The following is a 20,103-nucleotide window of genomic DNA, read 5'->3' as shown; positions in this document are numbered from 1 at the left end:
GATCATTTACAAGAATATTCTTCTAGACATATCTCCCCCATATTGCATTTCCGTGCATGGCTTTTTGAACCTAAAGGTAAGAATTTATATTTATCCTTAATATTATGTTACATATTTTGATATTTGGCACCATATTCTAGACTTCTGAGATCTTTTGGGATCTTGACTCATTATCCAAGTTTTCAGCTCTCTCTCCTAGCATTATTTCCTCTTCAAATTTGATAAATATTCCATTTATTCTTTCATCCAAGTCGCTGATTAATATATTAAACAGTACAGGGTCAAGCACAGATTCTGGGATACTCCTCTAAAGAATTTCCTCCAATTTAATATTGAATTGCTAATGACTTTAATGACTACCCCAGTGGGTCCAGTCATTCAATCAATCCCAAACCTACTTAGATGTTCTGTGATTTAGCTCATATCTCCCTACATTTTGTTCTCAAGGTTAGCATTAGAAACAGTCAAAAATTTCTCAAATCTACTTATGTCTGTGGCAGTAGCTTTGGTGACAACTGTGCCCATGAAAGACAAATTTGAGATTTGAGGTGAAGGAAGAAAGGTGGGGTAGAGGAGGAGCACACTCTAGCCTACCATTTGGTAGCTTGCTATTGTAGCTAATTAAACTTATAAACCAGCTGCTAAGTTCTTTTGTTTCTGTGGTGCTGAAGAGCTGCATGTGCTGTCAGAATCTTCTAAATTTTGCACCCTAGAACAAAGTCCAATTGCCCTGATTTTATTTATAGCTGTCTGTAGCATGTCTCTAACCCACTTGTCTTGTAACACTATTAAAAAAGGAAATGAAATTAATATGATATGATCTACTCTTGATGGGGTCATGCTACTTTTGTAGTGAATCTAGTGTAATTAATAAAGTTTTCATCATATTACTTGCCTTGAATTAGTTCCTGCTTAGAAGATCATTGATCAAGCATGCTTTTAAGAGAATTACTGTAAACAAAATATATTATGTCAATAATTAACTTAATCATTCACTTTAGCTGTGGCTATCTGGCCTGTGCAGACTATGTTAACTGATGAAAAACCTTGTGATAAGTAGCACCAATTATTATTGTGTTGTAGTTATTAAGGAAACAGCAGGTGCTTGCCACATTAATTTGTATTTGCATAATGACACAACGTCTAGGTGTTGCTGTAGGTATAGTGTTAGGAATATGGGGTTAGGCATATGATTTTCACACCCCCCCCCAAAGACTGGAAGCATAACAAGAACTAAGATATGTTTGTATGATAGCACTAGCAAAGGCTTAGCCTTGTGTACTAGGGAAAAATGGGGCTTCTGCCTGAAGATTTTACCGAACAAACATGGAAGCTTTGGGTGAGGCTTGTGAATTGGTTAAAAGAAGACTGAGAATAACAGTTTTAGTTTTAAAAAGACTGAAAACCTTATAACATTTGAAAGTAATGAAATTAGATTTAATATGTAATCCTCTTTTTCCCTCTTTCTCCCTTCTCCCTTTTTCTCCAGGGATTTGCGATTTAACAGAATACGAGAGATTCCATCTGGCTCCTTTAAGAAACTCAAGAATTTGAATACCCTGTAAGTACTGATGGCTTATTAGTAGAATTTTATGTGTGGACAGTGTTTATTAGACATATGTGGGTACACTGATATCAGTTTGTCTGATTACATATTCATATACTATATAGAATTTATTATCATTTCCTATAAGGGATACTTGATTCTATAAACAAGAAGAAAATATATTTGTTGAGAAAGGAAAACCTCTTTTGAGATTAAAAAGGATCTTTTTTAGTTCTAGGTTTCAGCTTTCCATGGGAAATTAATTTTGTGAATATTGAGAAGCAAAGTAAATACAGACTAATGGGACAGATGGGCTGAGATATTTGTACTAGGATTAGTCAGCAAAATTCTACCCTTTGCCTCTTACCCATTTTCTCCAGCCTTTTGTATCTGGATCTGGAATAAATAGAGTCCAATTTTCTCAGGAAGCATATTTCTGAGTCATCAGTCTGAGGTAAGGTCTAGATGAGAGGATGCCAGGAGGCAGACATGAGAGAAAACCACGTTTTCTTTTTCTCATTCACCAGGTAGCCGATCTCCCCATCATTTCATTTAGGGCTCTTGAAACTCAAAAATGGAAAACCAGAAATTGCGTGAAACCTGAAGGAGCAGGAGGTAGAGTTGGAATAAGGAAACTTCCCATCATTTTCATCTTTTGCAGCACTACCTGATCTTGTCACACTCCCTGATTTGGGAGTGTGAAGTTTGTGTTACCTCTCATTACATTGTACCTTGGCTGGAAATTGAGGGATAGTGAAATAGTACGTGACAAAGGTCTGGATTTCCTGACTCTGAAAACCAGTGTTTGCTTTTGCTTCCTGGGAATGAGGAGACTAATTGGGTCACCTTCTGAACTATTGACTGATTTAGTATACTACTTAGTCTTTTTTGTTTCTCAGATACCTAGATACCCCTTGAATGAAAAACACAGAGGACAAAGATTAATTGCTTAATTCTTGAAGCTTATTTGTTTAATAATTAGTAGTTTGTTTGTTTATAAACTATTTAGAAACTTGTATGTCTTTGTTAGCTACCTTGCTCCAGGAAATAGATTTTTTGTTTTTGTTGTTTTTTTTTAGTGGTAGGAAAGAGTCCTTATGGAGGCGGAGTGCAGGGTAAATGTTTCATCTTCTAGGCCAGCAATGCTTGGCATCTTGAAGGGGTGGCCCATAAAACGCTTCAGTAGGTTAAACTCCAGGAGGGAAACAAAGAACTAAAATGGGTTTTAGTTTGGTCCAGCCTTTCATTTTATAGGGGAGGAAACTGAAGTGAAGTGACTGTTTATACCTGATGGAAGCTATCTAGAAACCACTGAGATTTTGGACTGTGATTTTAGTCTTTTCATTGTAAGTTAGGGTCCCAGGTAGGCTTCATGACTCTCTGTTACCTTCTATTATCTTGGCCTCAGTTTCCTCATTTTGAAAATAAAGAAGATCAATTAGATGATCTCAAATGTCCCTTACATCTTTAATCTTTTAGGATTATAAATTCTGTTATGGTTCTCTTATCTCCATTATAGGAGCAGGGAAACTATTCTCTAAAGTCAAAAGACAAAGAAAGAAAAAATATAGCTCATACAGGACATAGGGTTTTACCCTAGGATCTATTACCTTTTTTTTTGTTTGTTTTTAACGTTTGTGAACTCTATTTCAAAATAATTGCTTCCCTTTGTAACCCTATATATTTTATTTTATGCATTTAAAACAGTATTTGATGAGGGTCTTGGGGGGCGGAGCCAAGATGGCGGAGTAGAAACACACACATACACTAGCTCCGAACCCACAGCCCATAAAATATCTGTAAAAAAGAACTATCAACAAATTCTGGAGCAGCAGAAGCCACAGAACAACAGAGCGGACGAGATTTCTGTTCCAGACAACCTGAAAACCTCTTGCAAAAGGTCCTTCAAGCTGCGGACACGGAGCCCAGCCCAGCCCTGCCTCGGCCACGTGGCACCAAGAGGAGTGGATCCAAGCAGGCTTCAGGGACAGAATCTCCAGCAGCCGCGCGGGTCCCTCCACCCACAGGTGACAAGGGTCTGTGAGAGGGTCTCTTTGGCGGGTCCAGAGGGGAGTGGGGTGCCCCCATAACTCAGGCCCCCTCGGGAGGCGGCAGCGGAGGCAGGAGCAGACCAGGGCTGCCCAAGCAGGCAGGAGCCTGGATCCATTGTTGAAGGTCTGTGCATAAACCCCCTGAGGGAACTGAGCCCGTGAGGTGGCCCTGCCCCCACCTGAGCACCTGAACTTGATCTCACACTGAATAGCAGCCCTGCCCCTGCTGAAGCCCTGAGGCTGGGAGGCAGCATTTGAATCTCAGACCCCAAGCGCTGGCTGAGAGCATCTGGAGGCAAAGTGGGTGTGAAGAGAATACTCAGAAGTCAAGTCACTGGCTGGGAAAATGCCCAGAAAAGGGAAAAAAAATAAGACTATAGAAGGTTACTTTCTTGGTGAACAGGTATTTCCTCCCTTCCTTTCTGATGAGGAAGAACAATGCTTACCATCAGGGAAAGACACAGAAGTCAAGGCTTCTGTATCCCAGCCCACTCAATGGGCTCAGGCCATGGAAGAGCTCAAAAAGGATTTTGAAAATCAAGTTAGAGAGGTGGAGGAAAAACTGGGAAGAGAAATGAGAGACATGCAAGTGAAGTATGAAAAACAAGTAAACACCCTGCTAAAGGAGACCCAAAAAAATGCTGAAGAAAATAACACTTTGAAAAATAGGCTAACTCAATTGGCAAAAGAGGTTCAAGAAGCCAATGAGGAGAAGAATGCTTTCAAAAGCAGAATTAGCCAAATGGAAAAGGAGATTCAAAAGCTCACTGAAGAAAATAGTTCTTTCAAAATGAGAATGGAACAGATGGAGGCTAATGACTTTATGAGAAACCAAGAAATCACAAAACAAAACCAAAAGAATGAAAAAATGGAAGATAATGTGAAATATCTCATTGGAAAAACAACTGACCTGGAAAATAGATCCAGGAGAGACAATGTAAAAATTATGGAACTACCTGAAAGCCATGATGAGGGTCTTAAGGCCAGACTGCTAAAGGGGTTCATGGCACAGAAGACATTAAGAAAGCTTGTTCTAAGTGGCAGTATAACTTTGCAATCAAACTGTCTTTGATGTTGCTTTCCCATTGTAATTATTTTGCATACCATTTCTTGTTGTTCATTTGTTTTAGTCATGTCTGACTTTTCATGGCCTCATTTGGGGTTTTCTTGGCAAAGATAACTTGAGTGGTTTGTCATTTCCTTTTCTAGCTTATTTTACAGATGAGGAAACGGATGCAAAGAAGGCTAAATGACTTGCCTAGGGTCACACAGCTAGTAAGTGTCCAAGGCCAGATTTGAACTCAGGTCTTCTTGACTCTCTCCTTGCCCTCTATTCACTGTGCTACCTAGCTGACCATTTAGGTATCATACCAGTACGCTGGCAAGGAAAAATTATGACATATCACAAGTGAATGAAAAGTAGTGATATATTTGGTTAAAAATAACTAACTTTTCTACTTTGAAGAACCTGTGACCTCTTTGAGCTGCTTATGCCCATTCTGGATGAGGGTTACAAATCTCTTTGCCTTAGTAGACATTTGATTGAGGTGCTGTAGCCTAAAAAAGCCTTCTATTAGCTAGTGGTCAGCTGATGAACATCTCTCCATAGCAGCATAACAGAAACTATCCCCATTTCTCAGTCTTTACTTAAGGTCTTTTTAATTTTATAAACACTTCCAGAGCTTATACTTCCCAATCCTCAGCACCTGAAAGTTCACCTCCATGCCACAGAGAGGCATCAGAGTAGTTTTCAGAAATAGAAACTACTTCATCTTTGAAATAGTCATAGGAATTTGAAACCTGAAAAATAACTAAGAATTTATTATATTTTGGTTTAAGTAGACCAGCCACAGAAGCTCCCCTCTTTCCCTTTAGCTCAAAAGGTCCATTTTTACAGAATGAATGACATTAAACATTGTCAGGGCACATGAGGGAGGAAGCCTCTGTTGAGGGAATTGAAAACAGTGATTGTTGCTGAAAAGGAATATGCTTTTAGGAGGTCAGAATCTGGGTTTCCTGAAATGGTATATATCACAATGAATATGGAAGACTCTTGTGAATGACCTTGAAAATGGTCCATTTAGATATGCATGGTGATAAGAAAAACTATCCTCATACATACAACTACTTAAGTTATTCTTAATATATGCTAGATGCATGTCAGAACCTTTTTCCAAGGCAAAAGTATGATTTCTAAAGTATGCATGCTCTTTCTCTCTGTCTCTCTCACATCCTCTCTCCCTTTATTTACAAAATAGTCAGGGGCAGCTAGGTGGTGCAGTGGATAGAGCACCAGTGCAGGAGTATCTGAGTTCAAATCTCACCTCAGACACTTGATACTCACTGTGTGACCTTGGGTAAGCCACTTAACCCCAATTGCCTCATCCTGGGTCATCTCCAGATTCAGATGGCTCTGGAGGAGAAGTGAGGCTGGTGACCTGCACAGCCCTCCCTCATTCAAAACAAAGTCAAGTGCAAGTCATGTCATCATTTCTCTGATGGCATAGTCTTCTTTGGCAATGAAGGGTGAACACACACATTACATATAAGTTAGTACTAGGGAAAATTTCTAAAAATTAGGTAAGAATAAATGGATAGCATGTGTGGACTTTTTGCTTTGTCATTTTATTCAATATATGGGGTTTAGATATTCAGGCAACATTAATTAAAAAAAAACCAAATGCATTCTCAAAAAGTTTGCAGTAAAACAGATTTTTGCTAAGTTAATACAGTTTTTTTCCATTATAGAACAATTGATATGTTTTGACAGGAAAAATGAAATGGGATATCAAATAACAGTTAATTCAGTAAACCCTTTGAAATTATGTATCTAAAGGAGGGGCAGCTAGGTGACATAGTGAATGGAGTACAGGACCCATAGTCAGGAAAACCTGAGTTCAGATTTGACCTCAGACACTTACTGGCTGTGTGACCCAGGGCAAGTCATTTAGCTCTGTTTGCTTCAGTTTCCTGGTCTGTAAAATGAACCAGAGAAGGAAACAGCGAATCACTCCAGTACCTCTGCCAAGAAAACCCCAAATGGAGAAGAACACGAATGAAAAAATGACTGAACAACAACAAATCTGAAGGAAAACAACTTTCTGTTGAAATATCAATAAAATACTCAAACTCCTAATTATGCCCACTTCTGTATTAAAAATAAGGTACTGCATTAATGAAGGATCTATGATTTCCTAGGAACTTTCCTAGGAATTTTATCCATGAACAAAGTTCTACTGTAAGATGGTCAGCTGTTTTTCTTTATTCTTGAAGAGGACCAATGTAACTTCACTGTGTTAGTCAAGTTAGTGTCCACCTGTGACTGATCAAACCATTACGAGCTCAGAATGCTGTACTGCAGGTCGGGCACAAATAGTCCATTGTGAACATTTGGAGTGGATTCTCCAGATTTGCATATTTCGAGTTTCTTTTGAGCTATTTCAATTATTTTTGCTAATAGAGCACAGCACCTTCTCTGATGTGGGTATGCCATGCCTGAAGTTCCTTTTTCAGTGTCTCCCATGTCACACAATCAATCCCAATGTTCTTAAGAGAAACCTTGGTAGTGTCCTTCTATAGCTTTTCCTGACCACCATGTTAATATTTTCCTGTGTGAGTTTTCCATAAAATGGTCTTTTTGGTAAAGTGTGTGTTTGACGTTCAAACAACATGGCCAGCCCATTGGAGTTGCACTCTCTGTAGTAGAGTTTGAATGCTTGGCAGTTTAGTTTACAGTTTTTAGTTATTTCCTATTCTTTTTGATCCATTATGGGGCTACTTGGCAAAGATACTGTAGTGGTTTGCCATTTCCTTCTCTAGCTTATTTTATAGTTGAGCAAACTGAGGCAAAAAGGCTTATGTGACTTGCCCATAACTAGTAAGTGTCTAAAGCCAGATTTGAACTCAGGAAAAGAAGTCTTCCTGACTTCAGGACTGGCACTCCATATACTGTACCACCTAGCTGCCTGCAGGGGCTCTGATCTTGGGCCAATCACTTCACATCTCTGGTTTTCTTTTCTGTAAAATGGGAGGAGTTGGATTATATCTTTGGGAAATTCCTTCTAGGTGTAAAATGCTATGACCTTATATTAAATCTTATACCAAAATGATAAAGATATGTTGCTACAGGAAAAAAACCTGATTTCCTTCTTACTTTTGTTATGGAGCAGGGGAAAGATGCAGTGACTGAGGAAACAAAGGTTTGATCTTCTGAGTATATCAATTTATTGAGCAATGCAGGTCAATTGCCCAACAAAGTGGGACCTGACTCCTTCCTCTGCTTAGGGCTACAGACTTTAATAAGTTAAAAATAATTAATCTAAAAGGCCAGTTAATTAAAAGGAAACAATACATTAGTTAATCTCATTTCTCTTTGGATGAAAGATTAAATGCTTTCAAAGCTGGGAGAGGAAGAGTGAACAGATAGATGCAGTTCCTTCAAATCAGAAAAGGAGGAAAATTTACAGACAATGTCTGTAAATAATCAAAGGAACATGGAAACAATTGATCAGTATGGGGTCAGTTTTTAGACATGGCATATGGATTGCTTGAGATGTATGATTGTGGGAAAACCCCTTGCATCAGTCTCTGGATCTGACTGAGTTTCTTGTCAGTTTAAACGAGATCTTTAGTTAAGGGTCTCCAGGCAGCAGATAAGTGTGGTTCAGCTTCCCAGCCATGCAGGGCTGTGTTCAAACAATACAGTAAGATTTTTCTCCCAATTCCCATAGTTGAATAATGTTTCTCATGAGACAGAAATTGTATTAGCCCCCTAACTAAATGGAAAGGTAACTGAGATAACTCCAGAATTAAGTCACAAGATGTGGTCATTGTGGTTCACTCAGTTCCCACAATTCAGCACTTGCTGTCCTAATCACTTCAATTTCCTCACTTAGGAATTAAAGAACTAAGACTATATCTGGATATATCTGGAACTGAGTGAGAATGTTTCTGTACCAGATTCCAGATGGGTTGTGAGCTAAATGTTGAATCTCCTCTTTAAAGCTTGAGGCAGTTTCCTGACCCATCTGGAGACAAGACTGGTTTGTACCTTGGTGTTACCTCTACAATCCAATTTTCTTCAGTTTGCCTTCTTAGAAAGAAGAATTGAATTTCTTATTACCAGTCTATGAATTTTTTCCCTTAAAAAGTCCTTTGAGGGGACTTAGAAACCTTACCTTTTTTTCTTTTTGTCTCCTCTCCTCCTTGTGTTCCCTTTCCTTCTGCTCTTCTCTCCTCTTTTCTCTCTGCCTCTTTTCCCTCCGATAATTCCTTTAAAGGTGATATGATCACTGAAGCTATACATATTTTTGTTTTTCTGTTCCTAACTTCACTAGCTTCCTTCAGTGTTTAACCCAAACACCACCTTTTACGAAAGGCCTTTCTTGGTTTTTCCTTCACCCTCCATGCAACCATTTCTAGGGTCTGCCCTTTCAATGTTACCTTCTTCCTACTGTGTTTATTTGTAAGAACTTGCTGTTCGTGCATGCATGTTACTTCCCCTCATTAGAATGTGACTTCCTTGAGCTCGGAGATTGTGTTTGCTTTTGTCTCTCTCAATATTTAGCACTTATATGCTTATTTACTCACTTTCTCTTCATGTAGTTTAATTTTGAAGGAAAAAAAGAAGACAGAGCATAAAGTCTGTGTGGATGGAGTGTTGGTCTCTACTAGGTGAAGTCTCACTTACTAAAGTGAAATTCTCACCTCCTTGCAATGTATTTGCACTGTCTAAACCAGATTTGAGACACATTCAGTCTTCTTAGTTCTCAAATTTTAATGAAGCCATTGATTTTTCAAATACAAGTACAATATAATCATAGAAATGGAAATAATTGTCTACCTGTTCATTTGAGAGTCAGAGTATAATTTTATTTGATGTGAGGCAGGACAGTATATTGAAAATAGAATTGTACTGGAATTAAAAAGAACCTGGGTTAAAGTTCTTCCTCTACTTACTAGCTGTGTGACCTTGGGGGATGGGAGGAAGGGAGGAAGGGGCAGGGAATAAACATTTATTAAGTACCTACTATATTCCCGGCACTGTGCTAAGCCCTTTACGCTTATTACCTGATTTGATCCTTACAGCCCTGGGAAGTAGGTACTGTTGTTATCCTTATTTAACAGTTGAAAAACTGAGACAAACAGAGGTTAGATGCTTTGTTCACAGTTACATAGCTAGTAAGTGTCTGAGACCTCATTTCAACTCACAGCTTTCTGATTCTCGGCCCAGCGATCTATCCTGTGCTACTTAGCTGCCTAGAAAGTTTCAGAGCCTCAGTTTTCCTCTTTTTAAAATTGGTGTACTAACATTTGTGCTACTGTTCTCATTGGGGTTTTGGAAAGAAAACATTTTTTGAATAATGCTTAAGAGGACAGAATAGTGATTAGGGTCAGGCCTAGCTCAGGCACACACTGTGTTAATTTAGGTTGGGGTTGGAATCAATACCATTGTGTGGGACAGATGATCGCCACAGATGATGCCAGAGTCAGGGTTGGCGTACAGAAAGGGCTTCTTGTTTTTTTTCCAGAAAAAGGGGACAGTTTCCAGAGCACTCAAGTAGCAATAGTCAGAGAAGTGCTGGCCATGAGAAGCAGATTTTTATAGTCCTAAGCAAGTCCCCTACTTCCTCCCCCACTTATCAGTTTCCTCATTGGCTGAGTACCCTGGACTGACTACAATCTCACTACCTCACCATGACAGCTACTTTCCAATAGCACCACCCAGGCTGATGTGGATTTTGGGAAATGAAAACTTACCAGGGTCTACTGAGACTTAAGCTGATATGTAGAAACTTAACAAAAAGGGGGAAAGTCATCCTAGTCTTCAACTGAGGAAACTACACCATAGGCCATCTCCTACACCATGGTGTAGGTTAAATGACATAGTTCATTCCACAGTTTACAAAAGAAAGTTTACTTAATCCTAACATAAAACACTCAATAATTATATAGTAGCCCTTATATTTGGTAAAAAAGGTACACCCGCACCTCCCTTTGGGAGCCTAGTTGGCAGGGCAGGGTGTGATGACTTGAACCAGCTTGGGATGTTAGTCGAGTCTGAAGAACCTTGACTCAGTGTCCTTTTTATGCCCTTACATGATCAGGAACCCATGTACATCTGGCTAGAGGTCACCAGAAAGCTGCATGATCAGATACAAGGCTTGAGCCTTGGCTGCCTGGGTCAACGATGTCAAGGACAGCTTTGTAGGATTTAAGGGAAAAATGAAAACAAAACAAGCAAAAAAAACCACAGTTTACCACATGGTAAGGGGAACCCTGAAAGATAGTGATACAATCCTATCAATACAGTGGAAAAGACATTTTCTCTGGAATTAGACTACCTGAATTCAAATCCTGCTGTTTCTACTTACTATCTGTATAACCTTGGAGAGATCACTTAAGTTTCCTTGGGTTTCAGTTTCTACATTTTCAAAATGAAGGATTAGACTAGAGGGTCTCTGAATACTTTCTGCTCTCGATCTATGGTCATTTACAAAGGAGTTATCACCATTATTATTATGTGTAAAAAGAGAGTCAGACAGGCATCAAGAGCTGACCTTGGAGTTTGGAAAAGAGTTCAAGTTTAGCCTCAGACACATACTAGTTCCTGTGACTACAAAGAACAAATTATAACTCCACAGTGCCTCCAGGTGAGACTCTTAAGATTGTGAGTTATTACAAGTTGCCTATGTGCATCAGTGAAGAGACCTTCCATGCTAAAAGAATCCCATCTTGGGGAAAAAATAAAATCACAATACTGGATCCCTTGCCACTCCAATAAATTATAATGTAGTTGTAATATAATTATACAGTAATGTATATTATAGTTATATGATAACGTAATTATAATTCTAATGTTGAAAAATCCAAAATCTGTTTCAAGGAACAATGATTAAGCAACAACAAAAAACAGAAAACCAACTCAATTCTGCTTGTTTTAATTGAGACCACATGGTAAGACCTTATGTAAAGGACAAGAGACCAAAGTGGGCAGATGGTGCTTATGGGCTAAGCATAAAATCTAAAATCATACACATGTCATTTGCAGATGTAGAAACTGGCCCCAGTGGAATATTTTCTTTGCAGATGCAGTGAATACCATCAGCTCTCCTTCACACTTACAGGCTGTGAAGGCTTTTCCAAACAAACAGAATCACACTTTAGAAAAGGCAGTAGAGATGTGAAATGACCTGAGCTCCTGATAAACACAAGTTTATTATCAGTCCTGCTGTGATATTAGTGATTGCAGGACATGGACACTGAGAAAGGGAGCAGTGACAGGAAGCCTAGGACAGTAAGGTGTGAAGGGGGATGGGAGATAGTGGAAAATCCTAGAGATTATCCATTTGGAATTTATCCTTACTTTGTAGATGAATAAAAACAAAAGGCCGAAATGATATGATTTGCCTAAGATCAGTAACCAGGAATTAGATTTTCTAATGTACTCTTAATCTGATATTGAGTTAAGCTTGGGGTTCTTTCATCCTCTTATTTTGAAATATTCGTATTCAAATATCAAAATCAGGGAGAATAATGACTTTTTTATGTTAGCATCACTCAGAACACCTAGCAAATCACAGATGACCTGAAAAGGAGGGTGGTCTCTTATCCCTGATAGACGTAAGATTAAGAAAGCTTAACCTTTGTATCAATATACGGTAAATATTAATCAACTACTCCTTTTTGATCTCTGTTCGTTCCTTATCCAGCTCAACCCGTTCACCAGAGGTGTCCCCCAAGGCTCTGTCCCAGGCCACCTCTCTTTTTTGCTCTAATTTATCTTGTTGATTGCGGCAGCTAGGTGATGCAGTAGATGGAGCACTGGCCTTGGAGTCAGGAAGACTCATTTTCCTGATTTCAAATATGGCTTCAGACCCTCACTAGCTGTGTGACCCTGGGCAAGTCACTTAACTCTATTTGCCTCAGTTCCTTATTTGTAAAATGAACTGGAGAAGGAAATGGCAAACCCCTCCAGTATCTTTGCCAAGAAAACCCCCAATGGGGTCACAAAGAGTCACTCATGACTGAACATCATCATCATCCTCATCACCATCCTCACCACCACCACCACCACCACCACCACCATCATCATCACCATCATCGTCGTCATCATCATCATCATCATCATCATCATCATCATCATCATCATCATCACAATCATCATCATCAATCTTGGTGATCTTGCTAATTTCCAAGGTTTCTGTTCCCATTCTCTATACTGATGATTCCCAGATCTGAGGGAGGTGGTGTCAATCAAGGATTGAGCTAGTAGCAGGGTGGTGAGTTTAGAAGTGATAAGCTCCACCCTTTTCGGGTGGAGACATAAGGGTAAAGAATCCTGTTCCTTGGAGTTGAAATTAGGCAGGGCAGGAGATGCAGAGTGGAGTAACTATGTACCAATAACTAGCCGAAGAACTAACATTAAATGGTACTTTAAGATTTGCAAAGCACATTACATGATTTATCTCCTTTGAGCTTATCCACAGAGTCCCCCCAAGTCTCAGTGCTGTTTTAAGCCTTAATAGCATAAAACTGCCTGGAGACTTTTGGGACCTTCTGTATAGTATGAATAAAATACATACCAAATAAATACAAGGCAGTTTTTTTTTGGGGGGGGGGTAGTAAAGGCATGAGGAGATGAAGGGATCAGGAGAGGCTTAATGCAGAAGGTGAAGCTTGAACTGATCTTTGAAGGAAATGAAAGCTGTTAAGCTTTGGAAGGAGGGAAAGGACTGTGTTCAGAGCTTGGAGTATATTATAGTCAGAGAGAAAGGACACTGATTTTTGTGAGCACCAGCAAGGTCAGTTCAGCTTGATCTAACATTGTAGGTGCTCAGCAAACATTTATTTAAGGAAAGATTCAAGGAAGGCGGGCAAGGAGAGAGATAGGGAGGTAGAAAAGAAGGCATTTGTTGTTAATGTATATAAATGGTTCTTTAATTTGATTAATTGAGATCTTCTTTTAATGGGATTTGAAATTATTCCTTAGCTCTGGCTATCACCCAGTACTCACTCCCTGGACTAATTTGAACTCTCTTTGATCTTTCCTAGGTAGGGGGTGATTCTAATAATGAAGTTCTTGTTCCAAACAATAATAACATAGGTATCTGAATGATCAAACATGGGGTGCCACATACCTGATTTTAGCCATGATGTGTATTTGCTTTCCTGTTCTTGCTCAATCATGAGGATCACTTGTTTGTAACTTTTTCTTTTCAGAGAATATGAGATCTGAACCACAACAAGGTGTTTGTTTTGTTGTTTTTTTTAAAGGAAGTAAATAACTACCTGGGGTACCCTATTAATTATCACAGTGGTAACTGCAGCCCTTGTGAATGTCAAGGAGGTGCTAAAAGGTGACAAGCTGATGTGAGGGAAACCATCTTTTTCTCCCCTGCGTCTGTCTCTGATGTCTATAATTGAGAATCTTTAGCCAACTCAAAGCCAAGAGTGTTTTTCTAATATGAGGGGCCCATTCTGTTTCTTCCTAACCCTGGGCAAATCCTGGGACTTTATTTAGCTCAGTAATGTTAGAAACAGGCTCTTACTTATTCCTGGCCTGGAGAATACCAACTGTTATCTCCATATGCAGTGGATCTTCCAGCAAGGTAACAGGAAGTAACTGTGGCTCGTCTAGACCTGTAAGAGTCACTGGGGGATGAATGTTTTCCTTGGTCAGAGTTGGAACTGGACACAACGGAGGGAAAGGACAAGGGGAAATATCACTGGTTATATGAATTATTCTTAATGTAGGGTTACTATGTACTATCTACAGCAGAAGCTTCTACTTTCTATTATGACCTTATGGTGAAGTAAAAAGTTTGTTGACTTGAAGGCAAAACAGACTTTCAGTGGAAAGATTGCTGAAATTGGAGCTCTAGACCTATAATTCAAATATAGCTTCTGCCTTTTCTGCGTGGCCCTGGGTAATCCTCATAACTTGTCTGGAATTTAGTTTCCTCATCTGGAAAATGAGGAGGTTAAACTGGAATACCTTTAAGGGCCTTTTCAACTCTACTTATATGATCCTTTTTGATCCCACCTTGACCTTGTTCTATTTGAAAATTTTATCATTGACTTAGAAGAAGGTAAAACACAGGGGGATAGCTATAACGTTGGATGATAGGATCCAACAAGATTCCAATCTTATCAAAAGTTGGGCCTATGGAATAAAATGAAATGTAATAAAGATAAATGTGAAGTCTTTTGTTTGAATAAAATCAAAATAAATCTCGTAAGACCAGGGTAGGAGAAACATGACTAAATAGCAGTTCATCTGCAAGACTGGGAGTTTTAGTGCAACAAGAACTTTCAAAAAATGAATATGATCTTAGAATGCATTAAGAGGGAACTAGTGGCCAGAACCAGAGAAATCAGAATACTGCTATAGGCTGCCCTGACCTTACTTCACCTGGAATATTTTGTTCAGTTCTAAATGTCACACTTTAGGGAGGCCATCAGTTAGGAGGATCATGTTCACAGAAGGACAGAAAGGGTGAGGAAGGCCTTTGAGTTTATGGCATATGAGGATTGGCTTAAGGAATGTGGGATATTTAGTCTGGAGAAATTGAGACCTAGGAAGCAAGAATTGAAGGGAAGCCATAGAGATGATGAAGGTAGCTCTAGGAGGAAATGGTGTACCTAAAGAAGAGGAAGATTTAGAGAGGTCCTAGTTTTTTTCATAGTCTGCTCTGCTCAGGCCTCACCCAGAGTCTTACTACAAGTAAATACTTGTAAATAACAATTATAGCTATCAAAAAGTGAACTGGGCTACCTTTGGAGGATCTCTCCTTCCCTAGAAGTCTTCTGATGATAATCACTTGTTGGAGCTGTTGTACAGGGGACTTTCTACTAGGCATAGGCTGGGCTAGATGGTCTCTGAGGCCCTTCCCAACCATGCCAGTGTCTGATTTATACTTCAGTCTTAGTTCTGACACTTACCAACTATCAATGACTTGGTCATAGTTTATTGTTCTATAAAAAATAGTTGATAGTAATTTCACTGCTTAAATCACAGAACAGTTGAGAGGAAAGTATTATATAAATATGAATGATTATTTTCTTAAAGAGGCAATATTTTGTAATAGAAAGAACACTGAACTTGTAGACACAAAACAGAATAAACTCCTTGCTTAACTTTTTCTCTTCATAATCCTTGACAAACCACTTCATTTATCTGAACCTCAGTTTCCCCATCTGTAAAATAGCCTTAAGGATATTTGCATGACTTATTTTACAGAGGACTTTTGTAATTAAGGCACTTTGAAAACTTTTAAGTACTTTATGAAATGAGCTATTAATGTATGATAATCATAGCATATATATGTATGTATATATGTGTGTGTATATATATATATATCCTATTAGGTGCCAGGCATTAGGCTAAATGCTTTAAAATAGTATGACATTTGATTCTCACAACAGCCCTGAGAGAAGTAAGTGCTATTATTTTTCCCATTTTACTGTTGAGGAAACTGATGAAGGCAGAGATTTAATAGCTAGTAAGTAACTGAGGCCAAGTGTGAACTTCTGTGTGAATTTCCTTACTCCAGGTCTGGTGCTCTGTCCTTTGTGCCACTTAGCTGCCTCATATCTAATTATGTTTTCTTTTTTATTAAAGGGGCCATCCTTTGAGTATCTACTTAAAGAAGCCTATTCATTGAATGGATATATCTCATTCAAAGTGAGAATCTGATAAGACCTTAGCCTAAAAGGGCCAAGGTCTCCCTTTGCATCCTGGGTTATCTTCAGTCATCCTGATGAATATCTGGTCACTGGACCCAGATGGCTCAGGAGGAGAAAGTGAGGTTGGTGACCTTGCACATGCCTCCCTCATTCAAATCAGAGTCAACTGCAAGTCATGTCATTATCTCCCTGGTGTCATTGTCCTCTTTGAGGATGAAGGACAAACACAACAGTGACAACAATCTAATTATGTTATACTGCAGCACAAGTATTAGTATAGGGAAAGGTCCATTTCACCAAGGATTTATTTATTGAGCCCTTTTTCTCTATACCATGTAGAGCTTGTTATCCGACAGTATGGCCTCTGTAAGGAAGATGGCTAGCAAAAACAAATCCACCCAAGCAGGAGGAGCTTAACACACTGCCAGTCAAAGCTTGGCTTGTTGAAACCTTTCTCTCATCTAGCTGCTTCACCCTTAGTCTGGCTTTTGCTCCAGTTACAGACTCCAGTGTCCATCCCAGCCTGCAATCTTCAGCTCTTGCTGAGGGGTTCTCCACTGACATTATGGCTTCTTTCCCTGTTGCTTGAGTCTGTGCCCTCAATTTTTATGGGCTGGATTACACAGTATGTGAAGGGGAGTAATTTAATAAATCTGGAAAGGTTGTTAAGGGCAATTCAAGGCTTTCAGATACTTCCATTACTACAAGGGCCTCTGGAATCTAAGACTACTGCCCTAAGGTCAAGTAGGATAAGGACTGAGAAGAGGCATGTTATGATACTTAAAAGGTGATTGAAAACTTCAAGAGGTTTTGAGTATTTTTTAGCATTTGAGTAGTGTGTTTAGTAGTAGACTTTGTTTATTTAGTTGTAGGGTTTAAGGCTTGATTGTAAGAAAATTGAGGAGGTGTGGGTTTTGAGGAAGTGGAAGCAATGATTGTTGATTCTATTGAAGAATTTAGTGAAAAATGTAGTATGATGGCTTGAGGAGCTTTTGGGACCAAGGGAAGAATTTTTGTAAGGCTGGAGGAGACAGGGAATGTTCGTGGGCAGCGGAGCAGAGGGTAGTAGATAGAGAGAGACTGAAGATGGTAGATGTGCTGGAGAATGATTGAGGGCTTAAGCTTCTGTAAGAGTGAGGAGGATGGTTTCTTCTTCTATTTGGTCCTCACCCAAATGCTTTCCTACATGTTCCCTCGCTTTAGGTTCTTAGATTTCTCCCATGGTTGTAGCTTACTAATTAACATATGATGCTGCTTCTTTCCCCCTTTTATCTATTTTAGTAGGCAGTGGTTTATTTGAATAACAAATGCAATGAAGTTGACCTGAGTCAACTTAAAGTCCTTGAAAACTTGTGTAGGATTTCAGATAAATATATGTTTTACCATCCTTTATTATATATACTCCATCCCTGGCCAAAACTCCACCATTCCCTGTATTCATCAGTTTTTAAACCAACATGTGTCATGTGTGCCATGGTTCATAAATTCATATCCTAGTCTTAGACACTATTTTCTTCATCAGCTGTTAATTTCCCAAACCTGCATTTTAAAAAAATTCCTAAAGTCACTATTTTCAGTTAGTACAAGTGAAAAAGACATCCTCTAAGTCCCTATGGTCTTAAATTTCTTTGCCAGGATTTCATGATCCTAAGAAGTACTTTCTGGTTCCTTCTGGCGATATATTTTGTCCTCATATGAATAGCTAGGCATGAATACTGGTCATCATGTTTGAGAAATCTCAGACTCTTTGTCATGTCCTGCATATATGCCAAAGGAACACAACAGTCATATCTATTGTTCTTGTCATATCAATAGATAGTTGCCTCTGCTGGAAATCAGGAAATGTTGCTACTCATTTCTTTCTCCTCTATGCATTACTGATTGGATAAACTCCCTCCTGGTGCTAACCTGTGGGTTCACAGCATTGTTCTTTGGACCACAAACAGTTGTATCTTCCTGAGCCAATCTAGCTTTCTTTTGTGGGGAAAAAGCTTTGTGTTTCCTACTTAGGGATGCTCAGTCTTGCTTCTCTGTCACACTCTTCTACTGTTCAACTTTTGACACAGGTTGGGATTGATCTCTCTCTCTCTCTCTGTTTTGTTTCCAATTTGAAACTTCTCTTTTATTCTTAAAATTTTCTATGACTTAGAGTGTAGAAATATGGTCTGCCAACCTTCTTCTTCAAGATTCAGGCCAGCTTGCATTGTGTGTGTGTACATCCGCACCCCTCATAACCCTACCCCAACCCCCCCCCATGTGCACAGGCGTGCATACACATGTATCATGCATAAAATTTAGAGAGTATGGGTCAGTTTATACACCTAATTTTTTTTTTTATTCTACTATTGATGGCTATGGACGCTTTTCAGAGAATAATATTCTGTATGTGTTAGCTTGATGTTGGACCTGGAGTGAGAAGGAAGACCTGAGATCAAAGCTTGGTTCTGCTACTAACTGGCAGTGTGACCTTGAATGAGTCTCCTAATAATTCTGATTTTTAAATTCCTCATCCATCCTTTGTTGTGAGAATGAAACAAGAATGTAAATAAAAGTTTTGCAAAGTTTAAAGCCAAATGCAATGTAAGATCATTATGGTTCACATTAATGAAAGCAGGACTTGTGATTTTCAGTAATGATGTGGGAACTTTCATTTCACAGTTATCTTTTCATGTGTGTATGTTATTTCCCAAATTAGAATTTAAGCTTCTTTCGGGAAAGAATTTCATTATTCTTACACATATCTCTACCATCTTGCACATAGGCATAATAAATATCAATTGATGATACTTAAAATTGAAATCTCAACTTCTGGGATTAGCCCACTTAAAATGATCAAGTTCATTTAAAACAGTGGAAACCTAACCTATAAATTACAAAGAACTTACCCTTTTTGGAGCATAGACTATGTCATTGTATAATGTTAATATAGAAGTCACACATGGGGCAGGGAATCACTTAACATTTATTCTATTAGAGGGATTGCTTGCCTGTATATTTGGTAGACCTTCCCTTCTAAAATATGTTTGCATTGAAAGTCAGCAAGATAGAAAAGTATTACTTTCTTCATTTCACACTATATTAGTACCATCAGAAAGAGGATCACTCATGAAATTATCTGTTACTAGACTCCTGAAGGGCAAACCATGAGGCTATTTAGCAATCTCATTTTTATTTGTTCAGCGGTTTCCCAAAGTGAACAAGATATTGCCCTCGATAGGGGTGGTAAAGCAATTTATTTAGCTGCCTGTCAGAAGAACTGTCTTTAATACTGTGAACACAGAGACTTTTTAGATATACAGCTGTCACAATTACCCAGTGAATGCCATTATTGTAATCACTTGACTTTGCAGGAAAGTAAATCAATGAGAGGCAAGAAAGTCCAATAGCATGTTTATAATGTGTTGCTTAAAATGACTTCAGGAACAGAGTGCACTAGCGGACTGTTGCTTTTTCTTTATAATTGATTGAGAAACTGTTTTCTTTTTAATTTCTCTTATTTTAGTGAGATTTTATAAAATACTGGAAATGGTTGCTCTGAATTCTACATTACAACATTGGTATTTACTTAATGAAATATACATATATGCATGCATATGTATCATATATGTATATATATTTACATACACACAAATATGTACATGTTTATGTTTATATACATACGTATGTACACACACACATAGAGAGAGATTGAACTCATTATCTCATTATTTTATAACTATTCCTTTCAGTTCAGGGATTAATACTGTCAAAGTGTTTCTTTTCCCCATCTCACTTCTCTGCATCTAGTGACCCTCATGGCCAGTGCTTCCTTTTATGTAA

General features: G+C 38.7%; 1 protein-coding gene across 4 annotated transcripts in view; it reads left to right on the top strand.

Annotated features, from left to right (window-relative positions):
• The window catches only part of PXDNL (peroxidasin like), a 522,877-nt gene that overhangs the window by 184,821 nt on the left and 317,953 nt on the right, over window positions 1–20,103 (top strand). For all 4 annotated transcript variants that reach the window (XM_072604570.1, XM_072604572.1, XM_072604573.1 and 1 more), the window contains exon 2: window positions 1,490–1,561. In XM_072604570.1, coding sequence (XP_072460671.1) covers window positions 1,490–1,561 — 72 coding nt within the window. The remainder of the gene's footprint in view (window positions 1–1,489; window positions 1,562–20,103) is intronic.

This window comes from Notamacropus eugenii, chromosome 4 (assembly GCF_028372415.1).
Source record: "Notamacropus eugenii isolate mMacEug1 chromosome 4, mMacEug1.pri_v2, whole genome shotgun sequence".
NCBI lineage: Eukaryota > Metazoa > Chordata > Mammalia > Diprotodontia > Macropodidae > Notamacropus > Notamacropus eugenii.
Note: the sequence above shows the minus strand (reverse complement) of the source record. Positions and strands in the feature narration are given on the sequence as shown.